Source organism: Ictalurus furcatus, chromosome 17, assembly GCF_023375685.1.
Source record: "Ictalurus furcatus strain D&B chromosome 17, Billie_1.0, whole genome shotgun sequence".
Classification (NCBI taxonomy): Eukaryota; Metazoa; Chordata; class Actinopteri; order Siluriformes; family Ictaluridae; genus Ictalurus; species Ictalurus furcatus.
Window position 1 is genome coordinate 26,852,527 of NC_071271.1, and position 27,306 is coordinate 26,879,832.

General features: G+C 48.5%; 1 protein-coding gene across 1 annotated transcript; it reads left to right on the top strand.

Moving 5' to 3' along the window:
- Window positions 1–1,023: 1,023 nt before the first annotated feature.
- Window positions 1,024–27,063, top strand: ptbp1a (polypyrimidine tract binding protein 1a). The gene is made up of 16 exons (XM_053647051.1): window positions 1,024–1,074; window positions 3,581–3,634; window positions 3,992–4,022; window positions 7,315–7,381; window positions 7,625–7,797; window positions 7,924–8,070; window positions 8,403–8,561; window positions 8,653–8,763; window positions 9,066–9,246; window positions 9,395–9,472; window positions 10,339–10,472; window positions 11,103–11,136; window positions 12,015–12,107; window positions 22,534–22,750; window positions 23,384–23,461; window positions 23,847–27,063. Exons 1-16 carry the CDS (start codon window positions 1,067–1,069, stop codon window positions 23,977–23,979), a joined length of 1,698 nt encoding a protein of 565 aa, XP_053503026.1. The 5' UTR covers window positions 1,024–1,066; the 3' UTR covers window positions 23,980–27,063.
- The last annotated feature ends 243 nt before the right edge of the window (window positions 27,064–27,306 follow it).

A 27,306-nucleotide genomic window follows, 5' to 3' on the forward strand; every position in this document is an offset into this window, starting at 1 on the left:
CCCACCGCCAAGGTTGGGGGTTCAATTCCTGTGTGTGTGGAGTTTGCATGTTCTCCCCGTGCTGCGGGGGTTTCCTCCGGGTTCTCCGGTTTCCTCCCCAGTCCAAAGACATGCATGGTAGTCTGATTGGCATGTCCAACGTGTCCGTAGTGTATGAAGGGGTGTGTGAATGTGAATGTGACTGTGCCCTGCGATGGATTGGCACCCCATCCAGGGTGTACCCCGCCTTGTGCTCGATTCTCCCTGGGATAGGCTGCAGGTTCTCCACGACCCTGTAGGATAAGCGGTATAGAAAATGGATGGATGGATGGATAACAACATCATCACTAACTCAGATTCTCCAGATTCCTGTTTCTCTTCAGTGGCTAATTTTACTGTTAACCATCTGCACATTCTGCAAGTTTTGTTTAATCAGAAACACACTTTAGCGTAACTTTAGTGATGCTTTTGTAATTAAAAATATGAAAGATATTTATTTACTGACATCCCCAGTTTGGTACTTTTTTATTTATGGAAGCATGGGTGAAGTGAGAAGTCTGAAGTTGGAATGGTGTAATATTTTATTTACTGCTGACAGTGTGAGCGGACATGTTGACATGACATCACTTGCTGAACTTGGGGTTGAGGAGACCTTCGGATCTTTCCTATTAGGAGTTTCGAGGTGATGGAGCATTTCTTTTTCATTTTTCCTAGTCATGTTGGACATTCTGAGTCACTAGCTTTAGTAACAAAGTAAATACACACTTTTAGTCCTTTTTCAGTGTTTTATTCCTTAAAGAAAATCACTAACTAAAATGCTGAATTTTTTTTTATTAACTCGGTGGAAATCAGTTAATTTTAAGTCGCTTAGCTTTTAAACTTATTTAGCTAAAATGAAAAGTTTTTAGGCCGCCATTTTAAGAGTGACAACCACTTGTCCAATCCCTCTCAAGGACTATGTCCGAGTTCCCGCCCATACTCGTGTATCTGACCAATCTGAGAGCGCCGTGGCGGCGGTCCGCCATTTTGTGAGTCTATAAAGGATTGTACCGAACCTCGTTAGTGATTCCGCAAACCTGAAAGTGCCATGGACGGGTAAGTACAGGGGGAAAAAGACATTTCGAGACATAAAAGTGTGTTTAAAAACAACTTCTCTGGTATTTCTGATGGTTACCCCTTCGCTCGTGGCGATTTTTTAATTCGAAGTGTACTCATGAATAAATGCGTTTATAGAATTTCAATGTGAAACATTTCTTTGAAACAAGCTGGCTAGCAACATGTCCGGGTTGAAACGTTAGTTTTTTTTTTTAATCCTACCTATGTTCTAACAAGTCCCGCCTCCTGTCTTGTGATTGGTTAGTTACTCCTAGTTACGTAGTAACAGCAAATAGCAGCAGGATGAGCGCTGAAGGCGGGATATTACTGTCCAATCCAAGCGCAGTAGGCAGGTTTTGTCGGAATACAGGCGGACATTAGTAACACGGAAGCGAAGTTTGTACATCAGAAACCAACCTGTTGAAGATTGTTATTAATATAATAACATGTGTTCACTTTTAAACGGCAAGCACGTAAATAAAACACGCTGACTGGACAAATTTAAGAGTTTAAACTAACGTTAAGTCGGAACGCCTGTAGAATTTGTTGCGTTTCCTGTTGGAGAATGAACCGAGCCGGATTAATTTAGCTAGCTAACTGTGTTTAAGTGCTTATAACTAACTAGTCTAACTTTCCCCTTCAGTAAACACGGTTAACTTTCTAAACTTTCTGTTCAGGTTTCATTTAAGACTTTAATCCTGTAAAAACTGTAGTGTTCATTCCTCTGCTGTGTTTGTGCAACTCCAATCCGGATTCAGATCATAAACCGCAGAAACTCCTCATTAAATCAAACTTTTTCTCTCGGTTTAAATGGTATACAATTAAAATCCTCTCAGTTTCGAACCCTAGATCTTGTGTAAGTGTGTGTTCTGTATTTGTTCCGCACTCATCCGATGTGTTTTGCTTTATGACGTCAGAAGTTTGTGAGGGACAAAATTACTACTAATAATCAGTGTGACACTGAAAGACGTCAGAATTTCTTACTCGTGTAATTAAACCTTCTGTCTGTAAACTTTATTAAGCTCTTGTTCTCATTAAGCCGCTTTCCTCCTTTAAATACAGCTGTTTTCATCCTTTTACATAGAATTACATAGTTGAAGGGAAAATCCATATTTTAACACTTTTGTCGCTGAAGGATTTGTTCCTTGATGTAGAAAACGCGCTCGAAATAAATGTAGGTAATTTAAAAATGTTATTTTCACATTTATTAAAACAAAGCTTTAGATTTTCAATGAAATATGAACAAATTCCATCCTAAAACTGAAGGGTGGGGGGGTGATTGTGTAGGGGGTGTGTAGAGGAGGTTGTAGGGGTGAGGGTGTGTAGCGGAGGTTGTGGAGAAGATGGTGGGGGGACAGGGGGTATGTAGGGTGGGTGTGAAGATGGAGGTTGTAGGGAGGAGGGTGGGGGGGTGTAGAGGAGGGTGTAGGGTGGGTGTGTAGAGGGGCTGTGTGGGGTGGGTATGTAGAGGGGGTGTGTGGGGTGGGTGGGTAGAGGAGGGTGGGTGAGTGAGGGTGTAGGGTGGGTGTGTAGAGGAGGTTGTAAGGGGGAAGGGGAGTAGGGGGGAGAGGGGGTGTGTAAGGTGGGTGAGGGGCTGTAGGAGGATGGGTGTGTAGGAGGGGGTGGGGGAGGGTGTGTAGGGCTGGGTGAAGGTGTAGGGGGAGAGGGGGCGTGTGAGGGTGTGTAGGGGGGAGGGTGTAGGGCTGGGTGAAGGTGTAGGGGGAGAGGGGGTGTGTGAGGGTGTGTAGGGGGGAGGACAAAAGGCTGGGTGAAGGTGTAGGGGGAGAGGGGGTGTGTGAGGGTGTGTAGGGGGGAGGGTGTAGGGCTGGGTGAAGGTGTAGGGGGAGAGGGGGTGTGTGAGGGTGTGTAGGGGGGAGGACATAGGGCTGGGTGAAGGTGTAGGGGGAGAGGGGGCGTGTGAGGGTGTGTAGGGGGAGGGTGTAGGGCTGGGTGAAGGTGTAGGGGGAGAGGGGGTGTGTGAGGGTGTGTAGGGCTGGGTGAAGGTGTAGGGGGAGAGGGGGTGTGTGAGGATGTGTAGGGCTGGGTGTAGGGGGAGAGGGGGTGGGTGAGGGTGTGTAGGGGGGAGGGTGTAGGGCTGGGTGAAGGTGTAGGGGGAGAGGGGGTGGGTGAGGGTGTGTAGGGGAGGGTGTAAGGCTGGGTGAAGGTGTAGGGGGGAGAGTATAGGGGGCAGGGTGTGTGATAGAAAAGCTATGAGTACGAAAGCTATAAGTCTTTGAGGTTAATGGACATTAGGAATTAATTAATATTCATCATGTGTGCATTAATATTCAAATATCTTAAATACGTTTATGTAGCTAAAATTCTCCTTCAGTCGATCGCTGACGGACTCTCGATGGCTCGTCCTGTAATGTTGCTATGGTGACCAGTATGCCTCTGAGCTAATGAGCGAATCCGATTGGGTCAGGTGTAATTTGCTATGTGCAGCGTAACCATCTGAGGAACTAATTATATATATTAATGTATTCTTTTTATTTTATTTCTACAGACGTTTAGAGACGGATTTGTATCCTCTGGGATCCAGCTACGTCACTGACATTGAGTGAGTTACACATCTTCAGCAGTTAAAGTTTAACTGTGTGTCTTTAGTGTCCCCCCGGGCCTCTGTACTGCCCTCTGACCTTCTGATCATAGTTTAGATTCTCGTACAGTCCACACAGGAGCGCACTGTTATCTCAGATAATCCAATCCTATCTGATCTAATCCAGTTCTCAGGTGCTGTTTGTGTCATGTGATGTTTGTTTAATTAGTGTTCAGTTTGAAAGTGGCTGTAATAAATAAAACTTTATTTTTTCTGATGAAATTAGTTTTAAAATGCTGTATTGTGTGTATTGACTGTGTGTAAGTGCATGACGTTGTATGTAACTGCTGAAATGCTTTATTCCCTCTCCTCCTACAGCGGTGTCCATGATATAACAGTCGGCACAAAGGTACGTCCTGCCCCGTCGCTATACCGTTACTATAGTAACGGCTCATTCACAGGGACTTGTACGGAGGACGCTCCGCTATGATGTGTTTGTCAGTGTGATTGTTGATGTGAAGTTTTCTTAAAGTAAGGAGAAATGTGTTTACCGTGTATGGAAGGAGTCTCCAGTGTCAGCGCTTTAAGTCAGAGGTAACGCTGTAACTAAGTTTTCCCACATCTTCAGGACAGAGGAGTTTACAGGAATAAAAAGTATGACGTTCTTTAATAAAACACTCAGGGATGTGCTGTTAGGAAAATAATCAACCCCACATCATCAGACCAGTTCAGTGTTTATTATGTAATTATTCTCCAGTTATAATCTGTAGTTTATCAGCTTTTGCATCAGTGTGACTGTGTTTGTGTTTAATTCTACTACAAATAAAATAAAAGCAGTGTTTAAGGTTTATAAACTTTAAAACGAGTGGGGGGGTGGTATTGTGCTTCTGGTTTCCATCAAATAGGGAAAATAAGTGAGCTGGAAGGCGGCGGGGCATGGCATTCCTCAGAGCGGCATGGAGCTCCAGCGCTCGCTCAGATCCGCTCTCGTCCATTGTTCAGGAGCAGCTGTGTTTCCTTCCTCTGAGGATCTCAGCCATGTTTCCTGCTCCAGTGTGAGAGACCTCACAAGACAATCACGTCACCGGCCTGAAAGACGTTTATACGATATACCATACACGTCAGTGTTTAGATTCATGCCTTTAAAAAAACTGCAAGGAAAAACTGAGTAGTGGGTTTATTTAATGTCTTCTAAAAGGTCAGATATAATTAAAATAACTTTTAACTCTGAAAAGGAGGAGAAAAGACTTTTAAACTGAACTTAAAATTCAAAGTATAATGTGTATTTAAAAAAAAAATTTATAGACCTGTGAGTAACAGACTAATAATTTTATTTAATTCCTTCACAACCGAGGAAAAAAGTAGAAAGTTTAAATTAAAATTATATTTAACACCCCCAAAAACCCACTTGCTTCCTTATACATGTGATTTATAAGGGATTATATTGTAAATGACACAAGATTTCTCTCTCTTTAGGGTTTGCAGGTCTTTATTCGTTTTACCTCTTAGTGTCCGCTGTTCCCAGAACTCAGCTTTAACTTTAAATGACAATAATGAAGAATAATTAACACACAGCTAAAATAATAAATAATTAAAACTAAATAACTAAAGTAAGAACTGTAAAAAAAAAAAAAAAAAATTCAAATAAATTAGGTTAATATAGGAAAAATATAAAAATACATGAATGACGAAAAGCTTTAATGCACCCAAGTAATTATATATAAATAAAATCTAGCTAAAATAATGCATAGGTAGCTTCATTCATTGTATATAAAGTATAGTTAAAATGAAGCCAGTGTTACTAACCGATTACTTTTATTTAGAACTAATCTGATGACATTACTGATTCCTGCATGTAAAAAGTCAGATTATTAATTACTTTCACGTTTCACCATCAAACATTCAAAAATACACTTCAAAGTGAAGCTCTGTTCTTTCAGTAATTTTAGTGTCAGCGTATGACACGATCAGAAAAAGTTGGATTTATAATAAAACCTTCCTCGGGCGTGTCGCTGTGTGTAGAACTACCAGAGCGATAAAATATAAACCTTTTCGAACTAGGCTAGTTTGGTGTCGCTAGTCAAGAGGAGACACAGCTAAGCTATCACTGTATGGGTTTAGCTGCTACAGAGTCATGTAGAGTTCATTATCTTTCCTTCTGCTCTGCTCACGTCATACTCACGTGAACTGGAACTCATAGACGTTTACACGCCTTGTTTTCCTGCTCAGCATCAGAGGATGTTTCTGTTTCAGTTTCAACTCCTTTACTGCTTTAAATGAACAATAACCTGCGCATATCCATTTTCCCTCACGCTGACTGCGCTAGTGTTTAGCAGAATTGAGAGATTGTCAGAGAATTAGACACGAGTGTTTCCACGTGTGTATTTCCTGTAAGCACTGTCTGATTGGTCTCGCCTCCGTTCACTGAAGATGTAACATTACAGACGTCTTTTACTGACGTTCAGTTCCACCTCGACGAACCGCTCCGAGTGGAGAATTATTCAGACATAAAGAAAACATCTTCAGGGTAAAACCTGATTTACTTTAAATTTACATTTTACTTCATATTGTTTTCTCAGCAATAAATTTGTAACGCAATTTTATTGACCGCAGTAACTATAATCAAATTACATTTAAAATATGTTTCACTACTGCCTTAGTAACGTGTTACACCCAACTCTCTCAACTAAAAAAACTACAGTTTATTAGTGATATGAACGCGGTGGGTGTGATGCTGTAAATCCTCGACTCGTTTATGAAGACGGCAGGAGGTGGGAGGAGGAGGTGGAGGAGGAGGAACAGTGCAGTGTTTTAGTGTCGGTTATTAAAGCTGATGAACAGAACAGAAGTGACTTTGTGCTGCTGCTGGAGAGCGTAAAGCTTCTGTTCATCAGATCATGTGACCAAACAGACGCTCACCATCTTGAAGCACTTTATTAAGAGACTGAGGCTGAAGTGTGTGTGTGTGTGTGTGTGTGTGTGGACGTGCTTTACAGTGGTGTATTTAAAACTAAAATGTAAACAGTGTGCTGGTTTGGGACAGAGCCTGTGTGTGTGTGATTACAGCTGAGTATTCAGAATAAAAGAATGAAAGATAGTTAAAGTTTAATCAGCATGGTCTAAACATTCTACACCTTCCACTAAACACATCCATCATCATCTGATCCCTTTCAGCTATGAGTCGATCGTTTCAGTAATCAACCTGCTGTTTTCATTCTTCGTTATTTAGGTAGTTTATTCATTATTTATGAAGAACTTATTGATTTTATTTGGGTTTTTTTATTGACTTAATTTGAAAAAATACGAAATGCATTATGACTGCTATTTTATTAGTTATATATTATCTTATGTGTATTTGTTTTATTTATGTATTTTTGTTCTGTATTAAGCAACTTTTTACAGAGTTTTCAAAAATTTTATTTTTAGTTATTTGGTTTTATTTACTTGGTTGTTTTTTTAAATTTTATATTTATTCTTAATCAAGCTATTTGTTTATTAGTTTAGGTAGTTATTTTACTTTTATTTGTTTAGAATTTTAGTTTTATGTTATTTATATTTATTTTTATGTTCCAAACTAAGCTATTTGTTTGTTTATTATGCTGGTTATCATTTCCAGCTATCTGTTTATCTAGTTGCTTGTTTATTTTAGGCAGCTCATGATGGTGTGTGTGTGTGTGTGTGTGTGTGTGTGTTTATTTCAGAGAGGATCTGACGAACTCTTTTCCTCCTGCGTCTCTAACGGTCCGTATATCATGAGCTCAGGAGCAGGTACGCATCACGTCACAGCTGTTTCATGTTCATGAAGAACCTTTACACTGCCGTCGTCATGCACATAGGAGTCTGTGCAGAATAAGTGGGCGTGTCCTCAAACATTGAGCTAAATTTATTTAAATGAGCTACCTATGGGTTTTTTTTTTTTCTTTTCTGTGACGAGGGTGATTGATTATTTTGATTAATAGCTAAACTCGCTTGTGAAGTTGTAAACGCCGGCGTGGTTGTTTGCGTCTCCAGCGAACGGTAACGACAGTAAGAAGTTTAAAGGGGACATCAGGAGTCCGGGAGTCCCCTCTCGGGTCGTCCACGTCAGGAAGTTACCCAGCGACATCAACGAGGCCGAGGTGATCTCGTTAGGACTTCCCTTCGGCAAAGTGACCAACCTGCTGATGCTCAAGGGCAAAAACCAGGTGTGTGTGGGAGACTGGCATTAGCTAGTGAGTGGGAGTGGGCCAAGCCTTAACTGAAAAAAGATAAAAGCTCATGGTCAGGAAGTTGTTCAGTCATGTATTCATAAGTGTGTTGTGTGACCTCAGGCATTTCTGGAGATGAACACTGAGGAGTCTGCTCAGACCATGGTGAACTATTACTCCTCAGTCACGCCCGTCATCCGAAATCATCCCGTCTTCATGCAGTACTCCAACCACAAGGAGCTGAAGACCGACAACTCGCCCAACCAAGTGGTACATCACTGTCATTAACACAAACTTACACACACTGTGGTTTGGGACATGCCCAAAGTGGACTACTGATGGTGTTTATGTGCACTATGTAACGAATAATAAATAAACACCATCAGTAGTCCACTGTGGGTGTGTCCCAAACCACACACTATGTTCCCATTGACCCGGAAGCATTATTGTCCCCACCCCATTGGTTTCTACCAGTTTACTGCCCCACCCCTTTGTCTTTGTACTGTTCTTGGCTCCGCCCCTTTGTCCACTCTATGGCTGGATGATTTTGTACCGACTTGCTGATTAGCACAGTGTGTAATATGGTATTGGTGGTGGTGTAGCGTGCTCAGGCGGCCCTGCAGGCGGTGAACGCGGTTCAGACAGCCAGCGTGCCTCTAAGCGGCATGGATGCAGGAGGATCAGGAGGATCAGGAAGTCCTGTACTGAGGGTGATTGTGGAGAACCTGTTCTACCCTGTCACTCTGGAGGTTCTGCACCAGGTAACTGCACAACAGTACAGCGTTTTATTCTGACCATTTATACACTCTGCATATAGAACTCGTTTAATTCTGTTTCTTCATGTTGGGGTAGATCTTCTCAAAGTTTGGCACGGTGCTGAAGATCATCACGTTTACCAAAAACAATCAGTTCCAGGCTCTGGTTCAGTACTCGGACCCCATGACTGCTCAGCACGCCAAGCTGGTGAGCCGCTAACTATGCTCCCTCAGTGTGTAAAATCTACAGTCATTAATCAAATAAAGTGGTGTTGGATTGTAGAGGATAAAGATTAACTACAGAACCAGAACATGGACAGGGTTCTCCATGTTCTGATGAAGAGCTAAATCTTCAGTGATTACACCCACCTGCTGTTGTAACCATAACCACTGTCCTGTGCTCATCCCAGGACTCTCTTCCTCACCACTGTCGTTCTTTACACGTCTAAATCCACATCTGGATTTCTGTTAAACTATTAAATGTTTGGTTTTTTTTTTTCGCCTCTTCAGTCTCTGGATGGACAGAACATCTATAATGCTTGCTGTACGCTGCGCATCAGCTTCTCCAGACTCACCAGCCTGAACGTCAAGTACAACAACGATAAGAGCAGAGACTACACTCGGCCCGATCTGCCCACGGGGGACGGCCCGGCCTCGCTCGAATCGCAGACCATGGCCACCACCGCCTTCAGTAAGAGCATCACAGCACTGCGGGGGCGTTTATTTCTCACTGTAGCACTCATTAGGAATAACGGATTTTCTCGAAGATGCATCGTTGTGTACAGCTTATTAATGAACTACTTATTTCCTAATCCTTTCTTTCTGTTTGTGTTGATCAGCTCCTGGTTTAATCTCGGCATCTCCGTTTGCGAGTGCTCACGGTTTCCCTCAAGCGTTCACCCTCCAGCAGGCTGCAGGTCAGATTACACCTGTACACACCGCATTAGAGTTCAAAACTCCTAATAATTATTCCTTTAAAAGCACTTTCAGTCATGTATGCTTAGCTAATCTAGCTTCTGTTGTAACTAACATTGCTCTTTTCCCAGTCGTAGGTCTGATATTCGCAAGCGTAGTGCTTGCATGGAAAATTGTGCAAACAGTCATGCAATAAGAATATGAATTTAATAGGGGTGTAACGATACACAACTCGCTATTTGAAATTCTCATATTTTTGATATTTTATGACTGTAAAAAACTACCCTTTTTGTTTCTGAACCTTAAACCGTGCAAAAACAATACTGTATAAAACTAAAGTTAAAGTTGCTATGAACAGAAGTTCAATATTGTAAATAAAACGTACTACATGTTCACCATATCTTAAAAATAAGGAAATATCGTATTTATTTTAAAAAATGTGTTTAAAAAAAGTTTGAAACATGATGAGCTCCGTGACAGCACACAAGACAGCATTTCTGACTAGAAATAGAGCTCCAAAGAGGCTAAAATGCCCCTTGACGCATTTTTGCATCATGGGCGAGGAAAAAGTATTTACTGTAAAAACAATTATTGAAATATTGGGATTGTAGAATAAACCTGAGACATTAGTTTCAAGTAAACGTTTATCTTCAGGTTCTGCATCACATCCCGTCACACTTTAATGCATTGATCTGGTATCGTCATGGCGACACCCAGTGTATTTCCTTTGGTACATCAAACCTTGTGACCTCTGAGATGGCTCCGCCCATTTACCACTCTTTTAATTGTGCAAATAATTTTAAAAATATCCCTGATGACGCAAAGAAGCGATTTTATATTTTGTGTTTTTGGTTTTTCCCGTCCTCAGGTCTGTCTTTTCCCGGTGTTCCCAGTGGCTTGGCGTCTCTCGGCGTTTCGGCGGCCACTGCGGGTCGACTCGCGCTGACCGGCCTGAACACCACAACACACACTGTCCTGCTCGTCAGCAACCTCAACCCCGAGGTGTGTGTGTGTGTGTGAGAGAGAGAGAGAGAGAGAGGGATCACTTTGTTGTGAAGTTATTTAACTCGTGTATAGATGATAACCGTTAGATAAATCACTCGATTTGTTCAGTATTTTTATTGATTTAGGGATTTCGTATTTTTCATCAGATATTCCAGTTTCTGCAGTATTTAATAAAAGATGAATTGTAAGTCATTTTAGACTTTAAAGCAGGAATAAAGTAAAGCTGACGTGTCGGTTTTGACCATGAATCATGTTTTATAATTTTCTCTTTGCCTTTTCCTGTGTTTCATTGTTAATCTGTTTCTCCTCTTTTTCTCTTAGTGAAGGCATTTAATTTTAGCGACTTCTGCAACACTGTGTGTACTCACCTGATCTTCTGTTTTTTTTTTTTCTTCTTTCTCTCTCTCTCTGTTGTTTTTTTTATTTTTATATCTCCATCTTGCTCGTCCTGGCTTTTTTTTTCTCCCCATTGACGACGAACGACAAACCCACATTTGTTCTCTCCTGGATTTTTTTCTCCTTCTTTTACGTTCTGTTGTTTGGATCTGCGGAAATGTCGAACCTGCACTTCTCCGATCTTTCTCCCTTCCCTTCCTCCCTCGCTGCCTTCCTCTGCTGTCTCTAAAGAGCGTTACGCCCCAATGCCTCTTTATTCTTTTCGGTATGTTATCACAGCCATCTCCTCCTTTTTGTGTTTCATATTTATAACCGTTCTGTCTCAGTATCTCCACCAATCAGCTTCAGGCAGATGCAGACATCATACGGGATGGGTTTAAGTTAGCAGGTTAGCTAATCGGCAACAAGATGCAGCATTTTTACTTTTTGTCACATCATAAAAATCTTTAAACAAAAATTAACCAGCTCTCTTCATGTTTAATTGAGGATTTTAATCAGGAAGTAACTTGTGTGCAATTTTCAGAAAAAGTGAGCTGCAGTGTGAAACGAGATCCACGTTTAAGGTTGTTTAAAGTGTAAAGTCCCTTTTGCAAAGCAGTTTATGCCAAAGTTTACACGCTCGAATCTCTATAATAACGAGAAAATTTTGTTTGTTTCTTGATCCAGAAGTGTGATTAATAGGATGTGCCCTAGGTAGTGACACTGCATTTTAGTGTGTGCTTGTGCATGTATAGGGATCATTTTAGATCCTTTTGGTTTCTGAGATGGAAGTGTTGCATCTTGTTGCCCATTCCTAAAGTCCTCTAAGCACCCCGTCCGATTTTAAACTCCATCTTAGCAATTTGCATGACGTTTATTTTGCATGTTGTCATAAATCAGATCACATGATCACACAGCTGTAGACTGTATAGTCATTACGTAGGTGTAGTGTACACCAGGGCTGAGTTGCAGACAGGATGTAGCGCAGACTGATTACAATCAAACCCAGAATTGTAGTTATTATTGAATTACAGACATCACGTCTGTTAGTGATGAAGTGTGTTGTTTTAGTGCATGCCGTAACACCATCACTGAATTTCACTGATTTAATGATCTGTGTGTCAGGACTGAATGAAGCGTTGTGTGTGTTTGTGTGTGTTGAAGGTGTGTATGGCGACGTGATGAGGGTGAAGATCCTCTTCAATAAGAAAGAAAACGCTCTGGTGCAGATGGCAGATGCAACACAAGCACAGCTCGGTAAATACGAGCTTTTTTTTTTAATTTAATTGCGAGCTGAAAATAGAATTCATTGTTTACAGTATTGGATGGAGCGAGGGAGGGTGGGTATAGATGGGGGTTGGAAAGAGAAAAGAAGGGGTAAGGAATGAGTGGAGTGTAGGGATGGAGGGGGGGATATAGGGATGGAGAGCGGGATGGGGTAGAGGGAGGTGATGGAGGGATGGAGAGAGGGATGGAGAGTGGGATGGGGTAGAGGGAGGGGATGGAGAGGGGGAGGGATGGGGGGATATAGGGCTGGAGAATGGGATGGGGTAGAGGGGGGTGATGGAGGGATGGAGAATGGGATGGGGTAGAGGGAGGTGATGGAGAATGGGATGGGGTAGAGGGAGGTGATGAAGGGATGGAGAGTGGGATAGGGTAGAGGGAGGGGATGGAGAGGGGAAGGGATGGGGGGGATATAGGGATGGAGTGTAGGGATGGAGAGCGGGATGGGGTAGAGGGAGGTGATGGAGGGATGGAGAGGGGGAGGGATGGGGGGATATAGGGCTGGAGAATGGGATGGGGTAGAGGGGTGTGATGGAGGGATGGAGAATGGGATGGGGTAGAGGGAGGTGATGGAGAATGGGATGGGGTAGAGGGAGGGGATGGAGAGGAGAAGGGATGGGGGGATATAGGGATGGAGTGTAGGGATGGAGAGCGGGATGGGGTAGAGGGAGGTGATGGAGGGATGGAGAGTGGGATGGGGTAGAGGGAGGGGATGGGGAGGGATGGGGGGGATATAGGGATGGAGAGCGGGATGGGGTAGAGGGAGGTGATGGAGGGATGGAGAGGGGGAGGGATGGGGGGATATAGGGCTGGAGAATGGGATGGGGTAGAGGGGGGTGATGGAGGGATGGAGAATGGGATGGGGTAGAGGGAGGTGATGGAGAATGGGATGGGGTAGAGGGAGGTGATGAAGGGATGGAGAGTGGGATGGGGTAGAGGGAGGGGATGGAGAGGGGAAGGGATGGGGGGATATAGGGATGGAGTGTAGGGATGGAGAGCGGGATGGGGTAGAGGGAGGTGATGGAGGGATGGAGAGTGGGATGGGGTAGAGGGAGGGGATGGGGAGGGATGGGGGGGATATAGGGATGGAGAGCGGGATGGGAGGGGATGGGGAGGGATGGGGGGATATAGGGATGGAGAGCGGGATGGGGTAGAGGGAGGTGATGGAGGGATGGAGAGGGGGAGGGATGGGGGGATATAGGGCTGGAGAATGGGATGGGGTAGAGGGGGGTGATGGAGGGATGGAGAATGGGATGGGGTAGAGGGAGGTGATGGAGAATGGGATGGGGTAGAGGGAGGTGATGAAGGGATGGAGAGTGGGATGGGGTAGAGGGAGGGGATGGAGAGGGGAAGGGATGGGGGGATATAGGGATGGAGTGTAGGGATGGAGAGCGGGATGGGGTAGAGGGAGGTGATGGAGGGATGGAGAGTGGGATGGGGTAGAGGGAGGGGATGGGGAGGGATGGGGGGGATATAGGGATGGAGAGCGGGATGGGGTAGAGGGGGGTGATGGAGAGTGGGATGGGGTAGAGGGAGGGATGGAGAATGGGATGGGGTAGAGGGAGGTGATGGAAAGGGGATGGATGGAGAGGGGGATGAGGATGGAGAGGGGGAGGGATGGAGAGGGGGAGGGATGGGGGGATATAGGGCTGGAGAATGGGATGGGGTAGAGGGGGGTGATGGAGGGATGGAGAATGGGATGGGGTAGAGGGAGGTGATGGAGAATGGGATGGGGTAGAGGGAGGTGATGAAGGGATGGAGAGTGGGATGGGGTAGAGGGAGGGGATGGAGAGGGGAAGGGATGGGGGGGATATAGGGATGGAGTGGCGGGATGGGGTAGAGGGAGGTGATGGAGGGATGGAGAGTGGGATGGGGTAGAGGGAGGGGATGGGGAGGGATGGGGGGATATAGGGATGGAGAGCGGGATGGGGTAGAGGGGGGTGATGGAGAGTGGGATGGGGTAGAGGGAGGGATGGAGAATGGGATGGGGTAGAGGGAGGTGATGGAAAGGGGATGGATGGAGAGGGGGATGAGGATGGAGAGGGGGAGGGATGGGGGGATATAGGGATGGAGAATGGGATGGGGTAGAGGGGGGTGATGGAGGGATGGAGAATGGGATGGGGTAGAGGGAGGTGATGGAGAATGGGATGGGGTAGAGGGAGGTGATGGAGAATGGGATGGGGTAGAGGGAGGTGATGGAGGGATGGAAAGGGGATGGATGGAGAGGGGGATGGATGGAGGGGGGAGGGGTGATGGAGAATGGGATGGGGTAGAGGGAGGTGATGGAGAATGGGATGGGGTAGAGGGAGGTGATGAAGGGATGGAGAGTGGGATGGGGTAGAGGGAGGGGATGGAGAGGGGAAGGGATGGGGGGGATATAGGGATGGAGAGCGGGATGGGGTAGAGGGAGGTGATGGAGGGATGGAGAGTGGGATGGGGTAGAGGGAGGTGATGGAGGGATGGAGAGTGGGATGGGGTAGAGGGAGGGGATGGAGAGGGGGAGGGATGGGGGATATAGGGATGGAGAGCGGGATGGGGTAGAGGGGGGTGATGGAGAGTGGGATGGGGTAGAGGGAGGTGATGGAAAGGGGATGGATGGAGAGGGGGATGAGGATGGAGAGGGGGAGGGATGGGGGAATATAGGGATGGAGAATGGGATGGGGTAGAGGGAGGGATGGAGAGAGGGATGGAGAGTGGGATGGGGTAGAGGGAGGGGATGGAGAGGGGGAGGGATGGGGGGGATATAGGGATGTAGAGCGGGATGGGGTAGAGGGCGTTGATGGAGAGTGGGATGGGGTAGAGGGAGGGATGGAGAATGGGATGGGGTAGAGGGAGGTGATGGAGAATGGGATGGGGTAGAGGGAGGTGATGGAGGGATGGAAAGGGGATGGATGGAGAGGGGGATGAGGATGGAGAGGGGGATGGATGGAGGGGGGAGGGATGGGGGATATAGGGATGGAGAGCGGGATGGGGTAGAGGGGGGTGATGGAGAGTGGGATGGGGTAGAGGGAGGTGATGGAGGGATGGAGAGGGGATGAGGATGGAGGGGGGGATATAGGGATGGAGAGCGGGATGGGGTAGAGGGAGGTGATGGAGGGATGGAGAGTGGGATGGGGTAGAGGGAGGGGATGGAGAGATGGAGAGTGGGATGGGGTAGAGGGAGGTGATGGAGGGCTGGAGAGTGGGATGGGGTAGAGGGAGGTGATGGAGAATGGGATGGGGTAGAGGGAGGTGATGGAGGGATGGAAAGGGGATGGATGGAGAGGGGGATGAGGATGGAGAGGGGGATGGAGGGGGGAGGGATGGGGGATATAGGGATGGAGAGCGGGATGGGGTAGAGGGGGGTGATGGAGAGATGGAGAGTGGGATGGGGTAGAGGGAGGTGATGGAGGGCTGGAGAATGGGATGGGGTAGAGGGCGGTGATGGAGGGATGGAGAGTGGGATGGGGTAGAGGGAGGTGATGGAGGGATGGAGAATGGGATGGGGTAGAGGGAGGTGATGGAGGGATGGAAAGGGGATGGATGGAGAGGGGGATGAGGATGGAGAGGGGGATGGATGGAGGGGAGAGGGGATGGGGATGGAGGGGGGATATAGGGATGGAGAGTGGGATGGGGTAGAGGGAGGTGATGGAGAATGGGATGGGGTAGAGGGAGGTGATGGAGAATGGGATGGGGTAGAGGGAGGTGATGGAGGGATGGAAAGGGGATGGATGGAGGGGGGAGGGATGGGGGATATAGGGATGGAGAGCGGGATGGGGTAGAGGGGGGTGATGGAGGGATGGAAAGGGGATGGATGGAGAGGGGGATGAGGATGGAGAGGGGGATGGATGGAGAGGGGGATGAGGATGGAGAGGGGGATGGATGGAGGGGATGGGGATGGAGGGGGGGATATAGGGATGGAGAGTGGGATGGGGTAGAGGGAGGTGATGGAGAATGGGATGGGGTAGAGGGAGGTGATGGAGAATGGGATGGGGTAGAGGGAGGTGATGGAGGGATGGAAAGGGGATGGATGGAGGGGGGAGGGATGGGGGATATAGGGATGGAGAGCGGGATGGGGTAGAGGGGGGTGATGGAGAGATGGAGAGGGGGATGAGGATGGAGAGGGGGATGGATGGAGGGGAGAGGGGATGGGGATGGAGGGGGGGATATAGGGATGGAGAGTGGGATGGGGTAGAGGGAGGGATGGAGAGTGGGATGGGGTAGAGGGAGGGAGGGATGGAGAATGGGATGGGGTAGAGGGAGGTGATGGAGGGATGGAAAGGGGATGGATGGAGAGGGGGATGGAGGGGGGAGGGATGGGGGATATAGGGATGGAGAGCGGGATGGGGTAGAGGGGGGTGATGGAGAGATGGAGAGTGGGATGGGGTAGAGGGAGGTGATGGAGGGCTGGAGGATGGGGTAGAGGGAGGTGATGGAGGGATGGAGAGTGGGATGGGGTAGAGGGAGGTGATGGAGGGATGGAGAGTGGGATGGGGTAGAGGGAGGTGATGGAGGGATGGAGAATGGGATGGGGTAGAGGGAGGTGATGGAGGGATGGAAAGGGGATGGATGGAGAGGGGGATGAGGATGGAGGGGGGAGGGATGGGGGATATAGGGATGGAGAGCGGGATGGGGTAGAGGGGGGTGATGGAGAGATGGAGAGTGGGATGGGGGAGAGGGGATGGGGATGGAGGGGGGGATATAGGGATGGAGAGTGGGATGGGGTAGAGGGAGGGAGGGATGGAGAATGGGATGGGGTAGAGGGAGGTGATGGAGGGATGGAAAGGGGATGGATGGAGAGGGGGATGGATGGAGGGGGGAGGGATGGGGGATATAGGGATGGAGAGCGGGATGGGGTAGAGGGGGGTGATGGAGAGATGGAGAGTGGGATGGGGTAGAGGGAGGTGATGGAGGGCTGGAGGATGGGGTAGAGGGAGGTGATGGAGGGATGGAGAGTGGGATGGGGTAGAGGGAGGTGATGGAGGGATGGAGAATGGGATGGGGTAGAGGGAGGTGATGGAGGGATGGAAAGGGGATGGATGGAGAGGGGGATGAGGATGGAGGGGGGAGGGATGGGGGATATAGGGATGGAGAGCGGGATGGGGTAGAGGGGGGTGATGGAGAGATGGAGAGTGGGATGGGGTAGAGGGAGGTGATGGAGGGCTGGAGGATGGGGTAGAGAGGGTGATGGAGGGATGGAGAGTGGGATGGGGTAGAGGGAGGTGATGGAGGGATGGAAAGGGGATGGATGGAGAGGGGGATGAGGATGGAGGGGGGAGGGATGGAGAGCGGGATGGGGTAGAGGGAGGTGATAGAGGGATGGAGAGTGGGATGGGGTAGAGGGAGGTGATGGAGGGATGGAAAGGGGATGGATGGAGAGGGGGATGGATGGAGGGGGGAGGGATGGGGGATATAGGGATGGAGAGCGGGATGGGGTAGAGGGGGGTGATGGAGAGATGGAGAGTGGGATGGGGTAGAGGGAGGTGATGGAGGGCTGGAGGATGGGGTAGAGGGAGGTGATATAGGGATGGAGAGCGGGATGGGGTAGAGGGAGGTGATGGAGGGATGGAGAGTGGGATGGGGGAGGGATGGGGGGGATATAGGGATGGAGAGCGGGATGGGGTAGAGGGGGGTTGATGGAGAATGGGATGGGGTAGAGGGAGGTGATGGAGGGATGGAAAGGGGATGGATGGAGAGGGGGATGAGGATGGAGGGGGGAGGGATGGGGGATATAGGGATGGAGAGCGGGATGGGGTAGAGGGAGGTGATGGAGGGATGGAGAGTGGGATGGGGGAGGGATGGGGGGGATATAGGGATGGAGAGCGGGATGGGGTAGAGGGGGGTTGATGGAGAATGGGATGGGGTAGAGGGAGGTGATGGAGGGATGGAAAGGGGATGGATGGAGAGGGGGATGAGGATGGAGGGGGGAGGGATGGGGGGGATATAGGGATGGAGAGCGGGATGGGGTAGAGGGGGGGTGATGGAGGGATGGAGAGGGGATGAGGATGGAGGGGGGGATATAGGGATGGGGTAGAGGGAGGTGATGGAGGGATGGAGAGTGGGATGGGGTAGAGGGAGGGGATGGAGAGGGGGAGGGATGGGGGATATAGGGATGGAGAGCGGGATGGGGTAGAGGGGGGTGATGGAGAGATGGAGAGTGGGATGGGGTAGAGGGAGGTGATGGAGGGCTGGAGAGTGGGATGGGGTAGAGGGAGGTGATGGAGGGCTGGAGAATGGGATGGGGTAGAGGGAGGTGATGGAGGGATGGAGAGTGGGATGGGGTTGAGGGAGGTGATGGAGGGCTGGAGAATGGGATGGGGTAGAGGGAGGTGATGGAGGGATGGAGAGTGGGATGGGGTTGAGGGGGGTGATGGAGAGATGGAGAGTGGGATGGGGTAGAGGGAGGGGATGGAGAGATGGAGAGTGGGATGGGGTAGAGGGAGGTGATGGAGGGCTGGAGAATGGGATGGGGTAGAGGGAGGTGATGGAGGGATGGAGAGTGGGATGGGGTAGAGGGAGGGGATGGAGGGATGGAGAGTGGGATGGGGTAGAGGGAGGGGATGGAGGGATGGAGAGTGGGATGGGGTAGAGGGAGGGATGGAGAGTGGGATGGGGTAGAGGGAGGGGATGGAGAGGGGGAGGGATGGGGGATATAGGGATGGAGAGCGGGATGGGGTAGAGGGGGAGATGGAGAGTGGGATGGGGTAGAGGGAGGTGATGGAGGGCTAGAGAATGGGATGGGGTAGAGGGAGGTGATGGAGGGATGGAGAGTGGGATGGGGTAGAGGGAGGGGATGGAGGGATGGGGTAGAGGGAGGGATGGGGGATATAGGGATGGAGAGCGGGATGGGGTAGAGGGGGATGGATGGAGGGAGGGATGGGGGGGATATAGGGATGGAGAGTGGGATGGGGTAGAGGGAGGGGATGGAGAGCGGGATGGGGTAGAGGGAGGTGATGGAGGGACGGAGAGGGGGATGAGGATGGAGAGGAGGAGGGATGGAGGGGGGGATATAGGGATGGAGAGTGGGATGGGGTAGAGGGAGGGGATGGAGAGCGGGATGGGGTAGAGGGAGGTGATGGAGGGACGGAGAGGGGGATGAGGATGGAGAGGAGGAGGGATGGAGGGGGGGATATAGGGATGGAGAGTGGGATGGGGTAGAGGGAGGTGATGGAGGGATGGAGAGGGGGATGGATGGAGAGGGGGATGAGGATGGAAGGATGGAGAGGGGGAGGGATGGGGGGATATAGGGATGGAGAGTGGGATGGGGATGGAGAGGGGGATGAGGATGGGGGGATGGAGGGGGGGATATAGGGATGGAGAGTGGGATGGGGTAGAGGGGGATGGATGGAGGGATGGAGAGTGGGATGAGGATGGGGGGATGGAGAGGGGAATGGGGATGTAGGGATGGAGAGGGGGTGGATGGAGGGGGGATAGGGATGGAGGGATGGAGAGGGGGATGAGGATGGAGGGATGGAGAGGGGGATGGATGGAGAGGGGGAGGGATGGGGGATATAGGGATGGAGAGTGGGATGGGGTAGAGGGAGGGGATGGAGAGTGGGATGGGGATGGAGAGGGGGATGAGGATGGGGGGATGGAGGGGGGGATATAGGGATGGAGAGTGGGATGGGGTAGAGGGGGATGGATGGAGGGATGGAGAGTGGGATGAGGATGGGGGGATGGAGAGGGGAATGGGGATGTAGGGATGGAGAGGGGGTGGATGGAGGGGGGATAGGGATGGAGGGATGGAGAGGGGGATGAGGATGGAGGGATGGAGAGGGGGATGGATGGAGAGGGGGAGGGATGGGGGGATATAGGGATGGAGAGTGGGATGGGGTAGAGGGAGGGGATGGAGAGGGGGATGAGGATGGGGGGATGGAGAGGGGAATGGGGATGTAGGGATGGAGAGGGGGATGAGGATGGGGGGATGCAGGGGGGGATATGGGGATGGAGAGCGGGATGGGATGGATGGAGGGATGGAGAGTGGGATGGGGTAGAGGGAGGTGATGGAGGGATGGAGAGGGGGATGAGGATGGAAGGATGGAGAGGGGGAGGGATGGGGGGGATATAGGGATGGAGAGTGGGATGGGGTAGAGGGAGGGGATGGAGAGGGGGATATGGAGGGGGGATATAGGGATGGAGAGCGGGATGGGGTAGAGGGGGATGGATGGAGGGATGGAGAGTGGGATGGGGTAGAGGGAGGTGATGGAAGGATGGAGAGGGGGATGAGGATGGGGGGATATAGGGATGGAGAGTGGGATGGGGTAGAGGGAGGGGATGGAGAGGGGGATGAGGATGGGGGGATGGAGAGGGGAATGGGGATGTAGGGATGGAGAGGGGGATGAGGATGGGGGGATGCAGGGGGGGATATGGGGATGGAGAGCGGGATGGGATGGATGGAGGGATGGAGAGTGGGATGGGGTAGAGGGAGGTGATGGAGGGATGGAGAGGGGGATGAGGATGGAAGGATGGAGAGGGGGAGGGATGGGGGGGATATAGGGATGGAGAGTGGGATGGGGTAGAGGGAGGGGATGGAGAGGGGGATGAGGATGGGGGGATGGAGAGGGGAATGGGGATGTAGGGATGGAGAGGGGATGAGGATGGAGGGATGGAGAGGGGGATGAGGATGGAGGGATGGAGAGGGGGATGGATGGACGGGGGATATAGGGATGGAGAGGGGGATGAGGATGGAGATGGGGGTGGAGGGATGGAGAGGGGGATGGGGTAGAGGGAGGTTATATAGAGATGTGATACAGGGATAGGGATGGAGAGGGGGATGAGGATGGAGGGATGGAGAGGGGGATGAGGATGGGGGGATGGAGAGTGGGATGGGGTAGAGGGAGGGGATGGAGAGGGGGATGAGGATGGGGGGATGGAGAGGGGAATGGGGATGTAGGGATGGAGAGGGGGATGAGGATGGGGGGATGGAGAGGGGAATGGGGATGTAGGGATGGAGAGGGGGATGAGGATGGAGGGATGGAGAGGGGGATGAGGATGGAGGGATGGAGAGGGGGATGGATGGACGGGGGATATAGGGATGGAGAGGGGGATGAGGATGGAGATGGGGGTGGAGGGATGGAGAGGGGGATGGGGTAGAGGGAGGTTATATAGAGATGTGATACAGGGATAGGGATGGAGAGGGGGATGAGGATGGAGGGATGGAGAGGGGGATGAGGATGGGGGGATGGAGAGTGGGATGAGGATGGGGGGATGGAGAGTGGGATGGGGTAGAGGGAGGGGATGGAGAGGGGGATGAGGATGGGGGGATGGAGAGGGGAATGGGGATGTAGGGATGGAGAGGGGGATGAGGATGGAGGGATGGAGAGGGGGATGAGGATGGAGGGATGGAGAGGGGGATGGATGGACGGGGGATATAGGGATGGAGAGGGGGATGAGGATGGAGATGGGGGTGGAGGGATGGAGAGGGGGATGGGGTAGAGGGAGGTTATATAGAGATGGGATACAGGGATAGGGATGGAGAGGGGGATGAGGATGGAGGGATGGAGAGGGGGATGAGGATGGGGGGATGGAGAGGGGAATGGGGATGTAGGGATGGAGAGGGGGATGAGGATGGAGGGATGGAGAGGGGGATGAGGATGGAGGGATGGAGAGGGGGATGGATGGACGGGGGATATAGGGATGGAGAGGGGGATGAGGATGGAGATGGGGGTGGAGGGATGGAGAGGGGGATGGGGTAGAGGGAGGTTATATAGAGATGGGATACAGGGATAGGGATGGAGAGGGGGATGAGGATGGAGGGATGGAGAGGGGGATGAGGATGGGGGGATGGAGAGGGGAATGGGGATGGGGGGATGGAGAGGGGAATGGGGATGGAGGGATGGAGAGGGGGATGAGGATGGAGGGATGGAGAGGGGGATGGATGGACGGGGGATATAGGGATGGAGAGGGGGATGAGGATGGAGATGGGGGTGGAGGGATGGAGAGGGGGATGGGGTAGAGGGAGGTTATATAGAGATGGGATACAGGGATAGGGATGGAGAGGGGGATGAGGATGGAGGGATGGAGAGGGGGATGAGGATGGGGGGATGGAGAGCGGGATGGGGTGGAGGGAGGTGATATAGAGATGGGATGGAGGGATAGGGATGGCATAGAGGGATGGAGAGGGGGATGAGGATGGGGATCGGGGGGTGTATGGAGGGGGATGGGGGTATTGGGGGGGATCAGGAGGGAGGGATGAAGATGGATAGAGGGATCCATCTTTTTATTTGCTTGTGGGGTTCAGTGACACTTTGCAGAATTTCACATTAAGGTTGTGTCTCACTCACTGTGTACTAGATAGTTTGCGTAGTGTGAATATACTTGGATCAGGAGTGTGTGGTTTGAGACGCTGCCCAAACTAACGGGCTTTAATAATGATGTATAATAATGCGTGTGTCTGTCTGTGTGTCTGTGTGCGTATCAGCGATGAGTTACCTGAATGGTCAGAAGCTGCATGGGAAGCCTCTGCGTGTGACTCTTTCCAAACACACCACAGTGCAGCTTCCCAGAGAGGGACACGAGGACCAGGGACTCACTAAAGACTTCTCCACCTCTCCTCTACACCGCTTCAAAAAACCTGGCTCCAAGAACTACTCCAACATCTTCCCTCCTTCCTCCACCCTCCACCTGTCCAACATCCCGTAAGTCTCCACCCTCCACCTGTCCAACATCTTGTAAGTCTCCGCCTTCCACCCTCCGCCTGTCCAACATCCCCCAAGTCTCCGCCCTCCGCCTGTCCAACATCCCCCAAGTCTCCGCCCTCCGCCTGTCCAACATCCCCCCAAGTCTCCGCCCTCCGCCTGGCCAGCATCCCCCAAGTCTCCGCCCTCCGCCTGGCCAGCATCCCCCAAGTCTCCGCCCTCTGCCTGGCCAGCATCCCCCAAGTCTCCGCCCTCCGCCTGGCCAGCATCCCCCAAGTCTCCGCCCTCCGCCTGGCCAGCATCCCCCAAGTCTCCGCCCTCCGCCTGGCCAGCATCCCCCAAGTCTCCGCCCTCCGCCTGGCCAGCATCCCCCAAGTCTCCGCCCTCCGCCTGGCCAGCATCCCCCAAGTCTCCGCCCTCCTCCCTCTGCCTGTCCCACATCTGCCCTCTGTCCTCCTCCCTCCGCCTGTTCCACATCTGCCCTCCGTCTGCTGCCCTCCACCTGTCCCACATGTGTCCTGCACCAGCTCCATCACCAAACACAGGGAGAATAAGTAGTATTTATGTAGAGCTGATGACACTTTTATTGCATTTAGCAGTACCGTGTGTGTGTGTGTGTGTGTGTGTGTGTAGACCTGCTGTTGGTGAAGATGACCTTAAAGGACTGTTCATAAGTTCAGGAGCCACGGTGAAAGCCTTCAAGTTTTTCCAGTATGTTCTCTCTCTCTCACTCACTCACTGCACCTACACTTTATCCTCTTTATTTATTTGTTTTAATGTTTATAAACAAATATTTGTGTGATCGAGTTTATTTCTGTTTTTTTTTAATTATTATTAAAAATGCTTTGTTGGGATTTATATTGAATTAGATTCTATATTTGTGGGTTTCTTTCTGTTTATATTTTCACGCCATCTTTTATTTTAATTTTGTGGATTTTTTTTAAACAACTTTATTTACAAAACACTGCGTACGCTTTTTTTTTTTCTCCCTTTTTATTTATTTTCTTTTACTTTTATTTAATTTATTTTTTCTTCGAAGCACAGCTATATTTTTAACCGATTTCCTGTTTCCCGCCCGCTCCCTCTGTTCTCTCAGGAAGGACCACAAGATGGCGCTGATTCAGCTGGGCTCAGTAGAGGAGGCCATTGAATCTCTCATCGAGTTCCACAATCACGATTTGGGCGAGAACCATCACCTCCGCGTCTCCTTCTCCAAATCCACCATCTGAGACTCACACAGGGTTCAAAACATCACACACACACACACACACTTCATCATTCCTTTTCTTATGATTCACACACAGAAGAAACCCAATATTTTAATTTGGGTTTAATTTGTAATCTTTTATTTCCTTGCACATTTTCTTAAACATTTTGGTGCAAAAAAATAATTTGTAGTGTAATCATCTTTGTTTATCGTTATATCTCTATATATATCTCTATACGCTGATCGTTTTTCTATGGGGATTTTGGGAAATGGTGTGGGGTGTCTTCTTTTTTTTTTTCTTCTTGCAATCATAAATGCTGCCTGGTTCACAATCAGTGCCTATAATCACTCTCTCACACACACACACACACACACACACACACACAACAAGCAGTCGCTCTAAATTTCGAAAACGACCTGTTCTCATTTCTGCCTTTCAAAAAGCAGTGCCTTATATGGTCACTTCCTGTTAGACCGTAATTCTGTTTCTGATAAAGCACTCAAGATTTTGATTTTCATTCCTGGGTAAATTTGACTATTTTTGGTTTATAAAGGAACGGATTTGCATACGAATCAGTTTTATTTGCATGTCAGACATCCAGAGCAGTAATTTATCCTTCTTATTTCCATGTTTCTCAGATATGTTAAAATAAAACCATGTTCTTATATTATGACTTCAGATATTGTGTAGAATGTAGCAGATTATAAACAATTCATCTGAATCATTGTGGAGAATATGAAGACTTTCTACGAAGAGGTGTTTTTGTGTTGAGTAAAGACATGTTTGGTAATGAAGCAGGTTAATTTGCATATGTGTATCGTTATTCCTGTTTTGTGGCATAAAGAATCTTTTATATTCCAAACAAAGCTACAAATTCCTCTTCTGGAGAAAATTTGAGTAACGATTCATCACTTCAGGGCTTTTTGATAGTTTTGATAGTAGAACCTTGTTGGTCGTATATTAATTATTCGGATTAGTCTATAGGACACGCCCCTTGTTAGATTATATTTGCATATTGGAGCCATCTTAGGGCTTTTTGATTCATTTCTTACTCGGATTATTTGTTACGTGCTCTAAGGATCTTTACGTGACTGCTGTAGATGGTCGAGAGGAATTTGAATCCTCTTATGAAGTAAATTTGAATAAGGTTTTTCGTTTGGAGTGATTTACATGTATAAAAAAGATATTTGTATCTAGAGTAAGAAGAAAAAATCAGGTTAAAGTGCCTCAAAATCAGCCAAGTGATATATTATTAATTAATTTGCCATATGATTAATTTTATATTGGAGCTTCAGGTGGTTGTTCACAGGATTTTCATAATAAAAGGACATTCAGCTTTAATCGCAGTTAATTTGCATATTAATCCCAGGCATATTTTTTCTAATTCTTTACAGATTATTGATTTATTTTGTAAAGAATTTGATCATGAATTCATCATTAAACAGCTATCCAGACATCGCTGGGATTTACAAGATCAATTTAAACTTGATCCTTTTTCTCTTATTTTAATTTGAACAAGTTAATTTGCATATCAAGACTTGTCTTGTGATTTATTTTGGTCTTTGTTTTGTAAATCCTCAGATAAATGTTCTGAGATCATATGAAATGTTTGAGATTTAGTTATCTTATTGAGCATTGTTTATCCCCCTGTTAATTTGCATATTAATGCTGGGTAAATCCTGTGTTCTAGTGGATCAGGACTGATCACAGTCTATAGAAATTATTTTGGTGTATTAAATGTTAGATTTTGGATATGAAAGTTAAATATTCCAGTGGTTCGAGGCTAATGATTGGGATTGTTGTTGAATAATTTTTTTTTATTATTTGTATATCCTAGCTTTAGATGGCTGAGTTTAGCCCCGCCCCTTTTAGTTCATCTTGTTGTTGTTATTGCTGTATTGCTACACTTCTATTCACAATTCTTGTACGTGTACACACACACGCATGCACGTGTGTTGACATGGCTGATGTAATGGAGACGGATCACTGTGCCTTCACTCACTCAGTGATTCATTTCTGCACAAAGCACTAAAACTTCATTTTAATTCACATAACCGCGAGCCCAAACATGGCGTCGCTGCTGCCTTTACCGTTTAAATTCAGCATTCATGTTCAGAGTGTTTACACTTTATTCCCTCAGACACCAAATCTACTTCCTGTTCAAACCTCTCAATGTCTTAATGATGAAATGGGTCTTTATTTTGGGCACTTTGTTTGTTTGTAATGTAGTTAACGAGATTGATGTGTTTGCATTTCTGTATATAAATAAAACATTCACAGCTTTCCTCCTTTCACACCAAACGCCGGCGTATGCTAGCTCAGCGCCACCAGTTTAGCATGGTGTCCTAATTTACACAATGTTCCAGTTGATTGTGAATGAAGAGCTCTGCTGCCATGCTTTAAGCCACGCCCCCTACCTGAGTGTGATACAGGTGCAGAGTGCTAGACCGGAGGCTGCGAGCGTCTCTTACTTGGCTGATAGAAAGCATTTGGTGTAAAGGTGGCGCTGTGCACGTTTTATTCTGGGGTAAAACGTCTGGTTTATTACTCTCTCATTCCTTTTCCCACATTTTGATTTTGCTCAGATGCCTTTAATCGTTAAACACAAAGACCAAAACATTTGTAGTCTTAAGATGGCGTGGAGTTTAAGGCCGTGTCCCAAACGCTAGTGATTAATAAACGTGTTCTTACTGGAATTCATGCTAACGGTTGCCAGAAAACCTTCAAATAACTGATTTGCTTTAACATTACATTTGTTTCATTACACACTTTAAACTCACCACTCACAGTGCATTATGGGTAATGGCTGACGTTCCAGTAAGTGCACTAATACAGTCTTTAATTCTAGTATTTGGGACGAAGGGGTACTTTTCTCCCCTCGATTTGTTTTTCTTTTCCCCTGTTCCTGAGTTATGATTGAAATGAAAATCACGTCTCTATGTATATTTTGATAAAGTCGACATTGTAGAGCATTTATGTTTTGTATTACACAGAATATTAAAGATGTTCCATCACAGCGTGTGTACGTTTATGGAGAAACAGCCATGCGTTCCCTCTTTTTATTTCTTCATTCTTTCAATAAATCCTTCATTCCTTTTGCCTCGTCTTCGGTTTCTCGCTTTTGTTAACGTCTTCACTTTCTGCAGCTTTTTACTCACAGATCATCTGTTCGTTTAATTCTCATCGCTCCGCTGTAGAAACGTCTTTCTCTCTGTTAAAGCACAGCTTTCGGTTGCTGTGGACTTGGTTGTAGGTGTATTACACTGTTTGGGTGAATTGTTCCTAATCATTTTGGGGTGTAGTTGGGGATTCTGGTGGAACATGAGGCCTTGCACACCAGTAAGGGTG